This window comes from Psammomys obesus, unplaced genomic scaffold, assembly GCF_907164565.1.
Source record: "Psammomys obesus unplaced genomic scaffold, mPsaObe1.curated_primary_1811, whole genome shotgun sequence".
NCBI classification, from domain to species: domain Eukaryota; kingdom Metazoa; phylum Chordata; class Mammalia; order Rodentia; family Muridae; genus Psammomys; species Psammomys obesus.
This window is the reverse complement of record NW_026596109.1, coordinates 16,849,486-16,858,673: the sequence shown is the minus strand read 5'-3', so window position 1 is coordinate 16,858,673 and position 9,188 is coordinate 16,849,486. Positions and strand designations below refer to the sequence as shown.

The 9,188-nt window shown below is 35.8% G+C and overlaps 1 protein-coding gene across 1 annotated transcript in view; it reads left to right on the top strand.

Annotated features, from left to right (window-relative positions):
• Ppp4r3b (protein phosphatase 4 regulatory subunit 3B) overlaps positions 1-9,188 on the top strand; it is a 21,335-nt gene that overhangs the window by 971 nt on the left and 11,176 nt on the right. The window contains exons 2-5 of the mRNA XM_055628750.1: positions 87-218; positions 1,780-1,882; positions 3,790-3,831; positions 5,464-5,622. Of these exons, the coding sequence (XP_055484725.1) occupies positions 87-218; positions 1,780-1,882; positions 3,790-3,831; positions 5,464-5,622 (436 nt within the window). The remainder of the gene's footprint in view (positions 1-86; positions 219-1,779; positions 1,883-3,789; positions 3,832-5,463; positions 5,623-9,188) is intronic.

Below are 9,188 nucleotides of genomic sequence, written 5' to 3'. Positions count from 1 at the left end.
AAAAAAAAAACTTTAAATAAGCTATTCTGTGCTTTGTTTTTTCTGTACTCTGTGTGTTGGTCTTATGGAAGCATACTTTCTTTCAGGATATACTTCTTATTAATGTGGTGATTGAACAAATGATCTGTGATACTGACCCTGAGCTGGGAGGTGCTGTTCAGTTAATGGGACTTCTTCGTACGCTAATTGATCCAGAGAACATGTTGGCTACAACTAATGTAAGAACTCACACTGAGACTAAAAATGCTTTGGCCTAATCCATCTTAAATGGTTTTATAATAAGAGTTTTAGAAACATTAAATACTTTGATAAGTATTTGCTTTTAAAAGCAATGGTATTTTTCTAACAATTAATTTTTAGTAAATATAACATTGTTATCTGTTCAGTTCCTTTTTTGTTAAGTTTTTCTTTATTTACTGGGGGTTAGAGGCTATTCATGGAGGTTCAAGGAGAACTTACAGGTGTTAGCTCTGTACTTCTAACTTAGGGGACCCAGGAATCAAACTCAGGCTTGATCATGCTTAGCAGCAAGTGCTTTTACCTGCTGAGCTACTCCACTGGTCCAGAAATACTAATTAGAGTGAGAATTTAATTTTTGTTCCTTGGGTTCTGTGTGCTAACTTATTTTTTAAAAGTTGAGCATAGCAATGTGAACCTACTAATAATGCTTAACTGTATTTTAAGATGCCAAATAGGGTGACAAATTTTATTTTACCTTGTTATCACAGTAAAAAGCAATAAAATTGACATAAACTGAAGGTTGTTAATTATGTAAATCATGAAAGGTTCAAGGAAGTTCCCAGAATATTAATAGTGGTTATTTCAATATAAGAGACCACCTTTCCTTAATAAAATTCTCTCATAATTAGAGAATACATACATTATTTTAAAATGGTTATATTAGTTGGACCAATCATTTAATAAACACTGGTAGAAATTAGAAATTGTTTTCTAAATTACAACTTTCAGTCTTTAAGAAACATTTGAATTTCATCTTTCCATTTAGTAGCTTGATAAATTTCATCAGTACTTTTGCAGATTTGGATAGGCAGTGAAATGTAGGACCACAGTGCCTCTTACACAGGCATGCGTGCGTACACACACACAGGGAATGAACCCAGGACCTTGCACATACCAGTCAGATGATTAGGCACCAAAGCGCATTCACAGTCCTCAGACTCCAATTTTTAATCACCTAAAGCATTTAAAAATCATAATCCCCATGCTAGAAAGATGAGTTGGTAGATGGGAGCATTTGGTGCTCTTACAGAAAAAGAGCAGAATTCAGTTCCCTGCACTCATGTTACAAGTTTATAACCACCAAGGAATCCAGTCTCCCTTCTGGCCTTTATTCACACACACACACACACACACACACACACACACACACACAACCGGAATGAAAATACATTTTTTTAAATCATAATCCTCACAATCTCCACGTACCCAATGTGTTCAGCGGGTTAGTAGGCTCCATTACACTTCAGATAGCAGCCTTTGAAAAAAATTGTTATGAATTTCCCCAAAAAAACTGTTTCTACTTTTTTTCACTTTCACTTTTATTTAATGTCTGTCAAATTTGAATTATTAGACTTAATATCTATGGAATTCAGATTGAAGTATATGTATCTACATTGGCTTCTTTGACTCTAGGTAGTTTGGGATTCTTTCATATTATCTTGAAGGACTGTTGTTAAGAGTGTGGCCATCACTGCTAATTCTTGAAGATATCTTTAAATACCAAGGTGATAAAGTATTCTTTTAAATATTTTATTTCAGAAAACTGAAAAGAGTGAATTTTTAAATTTCTTCTACAACCATTGTATGCATGTCCTCACAGCTCCACTTTTGACCAATACGTCAGAAGACAAATGTGAGAAAAGTAAGTTCTCTTATTTATGTGCTTATGATGGCCATAAAGCATTACTTGATGCTTTATATGACAGGGAGGTAAGTTATTACTGAAAGGTTTAAAGTGCATTATGAAATCATGATTGTCCTTTGTTCAGAACTATCAGTGCATAATATGTGGTACAAGGATTTGCTTCTTAATATGTATTTTTTGTTGCCTTTCCATATTTGTTGCCTAAGTTATACTCATAACTTATTACTGCCAGTTTCTTGTTTATGAATTAAAGTAGAATGGAAACAAAGATAGTTTTGAAGTAATCTGAATACAGAACTGTTTAGGCATTTGTAGCTGTATAGGCCCAATTTGGCATCAGTTTTTGGTTTATTACAATAAACAATGAAAGGAAGCCATGGCCAGATGTGGTGGCAACAGTATTATAATTTCAGGACTGAGAGGTGGAGGCAAGGTGGATCAGGAATTCAAAGCCAGGCTTAGCTTAGTGCAAGGCTAGTCTGGACTAATGAGTCCCTGTCTTAAGGAGGCCGGGGAGTCAGTCAAGAAAATGTTTGTGAAAGAAATTAATAAAAATTATAACAGGCATACCTTATCTAATAACTCTAATTGCTTTCTGATTATATACCCTAAGAGGTATTTTTACATTTTCATTGTAGGTTCAGGACCATTACTATATTACTTACTATAGGAAAAGGAACAGATTGTAGAGTATCTGTATAATGGAAGACTGCATTTAAAATAATTGAAATGAATGTTGATGTAGCAACTTAGTTATTAAAAATGCAAAGTTAAGTAACTTTAAAAGGGCATGTTCCAGAAGATTTTTGTTACAGTATATAAGTTAAAATACTGCATTTTAATGTTCATTTTAGCACTTCTTCCATGGGCAAAATATAGCTAATTCTATTAGTGGATACTTATATAATACCTTTATCAAAACTAACTTAACATACTTCTTTTCTGATTAAAAAAGAAAAACTGTAGAATTGGGATTTTCTGTGTACCCCTTCACCGTCTCAGGCGCACTCTACTGTAGTCTGCAGTTCCTGAGGTTCTACCCGAGAGTTTTTGTCTTTTGTGTTGGCTTGTGTTCTTATGGTGTATGTAATATATTATTTTTCAACTTCAAGGTTGATTTAAATTTACTTCTATTATCGGTATTACCCTATTTTTGAGATCTGTTTATAGTGATATCTAGGTTTCTTAGGTACTTTAAATCTTGTATCGTATCTATGAGTATTAGCATTCTTGTCCCTGTGTACATTTGTTTCATGCTTTCTCCAGTTGTAAATAATGCTCCTGTAAACATTCTTACATTCCCTGTACAGATGAGCTTATATGTGCTCTAGGAAGAATAATTTTGCCAGGTACATATTTTTAGCATAAATACATTGTTAATATGTGTGTTGCTCTGAGAATTTGAACTTCCAGTATTTTGTGTTTTTTTAATACATGATGCAGAAACATATCCTAGTTGTTATGTTGAATAAAAGAAAGTAAAATAATATTTGTCAGTCTTGCTTGTTTTTAATCTCACCTTTTTTGTCAGTGCGTTCACTGTTACTATCTTTTTTCCAGTATTTGTGAACCAGACTATGTAGGCGGTCACTGTGTAGACCATGCTAGCCTCAAACTTAGCAAAATCTGCTTGCCTGTCCTTGCTGGGACTAAAGGTGTGCACCGTTATGCCTGGCTCACCATTATATTTTAATAATCTACCTCTGCACCTAAGTCTGTAAAAGACATATAATATTTGGCCAAAGCAAGCAATTTAACAGTTGTAATGAAATTCAAAAGAAATTATGAATGAAGATGTGTGTATTGTAAAACATTAGGTGAATGTAAAATATTTTTAACTAAAGTACTGAAGTAGGTGATTTTTTAATTATTATTTATTTAGTTATTTATTTATTTATTTTTAGATGATATGCTTGGATCTAACAAAACCAACACAATTTGCCCTGGTAAGTATATATTCATAATTTATGAGTACAAATTATGCATTTTTTCTTAATTAATACATACATTTATGTGGAAATAAGAAAAACCTTTTTTAACATAAAAATAAAATCCAAGCACAGATTTGCTTTATTATTAGAAGGAAGCTGTTGTGCTTTCTAGCTCTAAAAGATGAGAAACAGATTGTTTCCTCTGTAAACTTGATGTTGTTTTGATATTGTTTGAGGAATCATTAATTGTAAGTTGATGATGTAGTTCTTATATTTAGATGTTACTGACTGTGCTTGGTTAAGAGCCCAACACCAGCACAGTACTGTACACACTGCCTGCTTCTCCTTAGAATGTGCACTCACGGTGGCGCCTGGTAATATTGATGCTGCCTGCTTTTACCATTACATTTTTTCTACCAAGCATATCAAAGGAAACAACAGAAACCTCTAGAAGAGCTTTTACTTCTGGAGAATGTTCAGAGATTGAATTAAAGTGATAGATCACTGTTTTAAATATCTTTTGTACGGGCCTGGAAAGATGGTACATTTTCATGAAGCAGGGTGTCTAGAAGAGCAACCAAAAGGTAGCTTCAGTGACCCTAACGTCATGAGTATATTCAAGGTTGTTACTGATGAGATCCCAATGGCAAAGTGTTTGCTTGATACTTAAGTAGCAAAACTAACATTTTCTTAATGATGGAATTTTTTTAATGTTGACTTGCATTAGGAGCTGCCAGGTGTCTCAGTTGGTAAAGAAACTTACACTTGGGCCTATGTTCTGGTCTCCAGATCCCAAAAGCTGCAACCGCAGCCATGTCTGTACTCACACACATGCAGAAACCAATTTAAAAGAAATTTGCCTTGAGCGGCTTCAGACAAGAACTTTGAGGTCTTTCCTCTTTGTTGTACCATTTCGTGGATTGGTTCATATTTGCAGTGGTAGCACTAATAAAGGAAGAATTTTTAGGAAAATGTCAAAGTGACAAAAGTTTTGTTGGCATATTTTTAAACACTCCTTTATTTGCATTTCTTTTATCTTTTTCTCCCTATTCCACCCCAATCCCTTCCAACACCCCAACACCAGGTAGGAGAAAGGGTTCGTGGGAGAGGGGGTGCAGTTCTCTTAGCTGCTGGTTAGGGTAGTCGGATTCCTTGAAGCCAGTTCAATCTTCCTTTAAGGAGGTCTCCAATTTCTTGTCCCACAACAGCAACCAGGAGCAGCAAGGGGGAAGCAGGAGCAGCCTTGTTCTTTCTCTGATCTCCATACTCTCTGGGCTGTGGCATTTATTTTCTCTCTAGAGTCCTCAGATTTAAACTCTCTGCAACTGGCAAAGAGCTCCCTTCAGAGCCGGCATGTGTCAAATAGTCTGCTGCTGTGGACCATCTGAATCAGTCCCACACCCCACACCTGGGACCAAACAAAAACATGTTTGTATCAACAACAGGCTTTATTATCACATTTGTAGTTAGCCTTTTTTTTTTCCTGTTACTACATTTTTTAAGAGTCTACATATATACAAGTAGTATGTATTTATGTATGTACCTTTTTTAAGTGATGTGAAATGTAGTTTTGCTCTAAGATACAGGACGTATCTACTCTATTTGGATGTATGATATTTATTCTCACAAAACACCTTTCTTTTGTAGATAATTATCAAACAGCACAGCTACTTGCCTTAATTTTAGAGCTACTCACGTTTTGTGTGGAACATCACACATACCACATAAAAAACTACATCATGAACAAGGACTTGCTGAGAAGAGTCTTGGTGTTGATGAACTCAAAGCACACTTTTCTGGCTTTGTGTAAGTAACAATTTAAATGAGCACTTTTGTTAAAAAAAAAAAAAAAATTAAAGAAAGAATTTAGTAGACATAAAAGCCAGTTACTCATATGAAGTCATCCGCTTATTAGCAGTATGTGTGATGTTAATGAGATGGCTGAGAAACACAACTGCTTCTGCATTGTATTCTGTTATGAAAGATCAAGAGAGCTGGAAAGTAGTGGCTTTTCACGTGCACATTGCTTACATTTAGATTTGGTAGAATTAACCTAGGTTTTGTTGGAATACAATACCATGTGCAATAACAGCATTGCTTCATAGAATTGTTCTGGTATGTTGGAGTTTCATCAAACTATCATGTTTTATATTTCTGCGCGAGTGCGTGTGTGTGTGTGTGTGTGTGTGTGTGCGCGTGTGTGTGTGTGCGCGCGCGCCTGTGTGTCGGCCTTGAGCTCATTATGTACCTAAGGGTAGCCTTGAATTTACTAATCTTCCTTCACTCCTGAGTACTGGGATTATACTGATTCCAGTTTACGCAGCTCTGGGTATTGAGCTGAGGCCATTGAGCATGCTAGGCAACCTACCACCTGAGTGACACTGCCAGTCTCATTTGCTACTTAATTCTCTTAGTTTTCTTTATTTTTCTGTTCTTAAAATAGCCAGTGTTGGTGGGTTTGGTGGCTCTCACCTATTATCCAAGCACTTGGAAGGTGGAGGCAGAAAGATCAGGAATTCCAAATCATTTTTCAGTACATAGCAATTGACTAGTTGGCCTCGAAAATGAGACCTTGTCTCAAAAAGGACAAAGCAAGCAAAAAAATTAATGTTAACAGCCTATATTTTTTCTGTTTTTTTTTTTTTCTGGCCCTGTACAAATGTACATAAGCATGCTCATAGATATATATAGGGCTTTTTGTTTTTATCTCTGTACATTTCTCTGCCTTTTGGCACCACTGTAAATTATTTGCTCTTATTTTTTCTTTCTACTAATATCTAAATAATATTTCATAGTATGATTTCCGCAAACATTTACCATTCTTTAAAACATATATTAAAAAGTTGTTTTTCTTTTTCACTAAAACTACACTGTTTAATATAAGAATCTTATATGCTAATGTGTTTCTCTAAGATCCATAATAATAGGATTGGCAGGCAAAGTCATTTGTGTACTTTTTCATATATTCTTTTTAAATTTTAATATCTACCTACCAGGTTACTTTGCCAAAAGATGAAGCACATAGTATTTTTCCAATGCCCTATAATGCCACACTGATGAAGAAATAAATAAATGGCAACAAGGCACATGGCCTCACTCTTGAAGTTGCAAGCTAGCTTGGTACACATTATATAGTTCAGGCTTATCTTGAACTCATGGCAGTCCTTCTGCCTCAGCCTGGTCCTGAGATTATAGCCAGGTCACTACTCCCAGCTGTATTACTAATTCTTAAAATTGTTGTCTAGTGATGAAAATGTGTTGTAGTTTTGTTCTAATTTGTATTTCCCTCAAAGGATATTTTCATATATTAATATAATTTGTGTCTTTATTTTTTTTGAGACATAATCTCCTGTAGCCCAGCAGACCTCATTTGCTGTATAGCTATGGATGATCCTTATATTTCTGCCTCCACTCCCAAAATCTTAGGATATAGGTCTAAGTCATCATGTTCAGCCTAATTTACATTTTTATCTGATGTGAACTGCAGGTTATCTTCTTTCATAGAACGCTTTGTGTGTTATAGTTTGTTTTAGAAGGAGATGTTCCAGTCTTACTTACCTTTTATTTATGATGTTTTCCAAGTAACTTTTAAAAAGAAACAATCTCTCTTGGAACTGGAATATGGGTCTGTTGAGACTTGCAAGCACAAGGACCTGAATTGGATGCCCAGAAACATGTTCAGGGCTATAGTGATGTACACACGTATGATACTATTTCTGGGGAGGCAGAGGCAAGAGCATCTCTGAGGCTTGTTGGCCAGCCAGTCTGTTCTGATCAGTGGGCTTCAGTTTTGCAGGATATCTGATCACACTGTGAACCCCAAGATTATGTACTGGAAAAACTTATTTCTAGTTATGGTATTAACTCAGCCCTAGCACACACCTTTGAAATACAAAGGACAAATAGAGAGATGCACAGGAAGTAGAAAGGAGGGACAATCATTTTTCTAAATTTATTTATTGTTTTATTAATTACAGTTTATTCACTTTGTATCCAAGCTGTAGCCCCCTCCCTAGTTCCCTTCCAATCCCACTGTCCCTCCCTCATCTTCTCCCATACTCCTCCCCAAGTCCACTGATAAGGGAGGACCTCCTCCCCTTCCCTCTGATCCTAGTGCATCAGTTCTCATCAGGAGTGGCTGCATTGTCTTCCCCTGTGGCCTGGTAAGGCTGCCCCCTCCCCCAACCCCATTCCTGGGGAAGGTGATCAAAGAGCAGGCCACTGAGTTCACAGTAGGGAACACACTTGGAGACTTAGCTGCCATGGGCTACATCTGTGAAGGGGTTCTAAGTTATCTCCATGAGTGGTCCTTGGTTAGAGTATCAGTCTCAGAAAAGATACTTGTGCCCATAATTTTTTCCCTCTCTCTCTCTCTCCTGTGGAGCTCCTGTCCCCTCCGTATCTTATGAAAGAAGAGAGGGACAATCATTTTGAAGGGTTCTTAAGACAGCAAGGAGAAGGAGAAAAGGCTTTTCTCTTCTGGGTCTTCAGTTGAAGAGGAAGGTCAGCTGGGTGCTTTCTCTGCCTCCCCAGGCTAACAGGTTTTCATCCCAGCATCTGGCTCCCTCCTGAGTCTTTATTGGTAAAACTGGATGTTTGGGATTTTGTTTTAAAAACAGCACTTCAGGACAATGAGAGATCATGTCTCAAATAAGGTGGATGACACCTGAGATTGCCCTCCAGATTCTCCATGCGCACCTCTCACACAAATACAGCATATGTTGACACATAAACATTTTTAAAATGCTTCATGAAGTTTTATAAATTTAGTTTGCTTTCCTTTTATTTATGTTTGGAGTTGTCATGCTTAGGAACGTTTCTGTTTTCTAAGGTGATACAAATTTTCTCTTCAGTATTTTCCAGCATTTTTATTATTTCCTTTTTAGTTTGCATATGTAATATCTGAAATATATTTCAGGATGTAGTATGAGGTGGTAGTCTAAGTAGCTAGCCACCTATCCAACACCTTAATTAAGTATTTTCCATAGAATGAAAATGCCACTTTTACCGTGCAGTAAACTAACAAAATACTTGTGTATTATTTTTGTAATATCTATAATTTAATCTCGTCAGATGAAGTAATAACTCTTATTTTCATTATATAATATTTCTGTGGAAGACTTAATTGCCTCCCTTTTGATTCTGCCCCTTAATTTTCATAATTTTCCTAGTCATTTATAGACGTTCTTTAACTGTAACATAAAAGTTTATTCAGTTCATCTCATTTGGAATTATATTTGTACACTAATTTTGGAAGGATTTGTGTTTTCATAATAGGTTTTCCACAAATAATCCTGTAGATGTTTGTAGATTATACTATTAGTGTAAACATATCCTGATTGGATGAAATTCCAGTATATATGTGTTTGTTT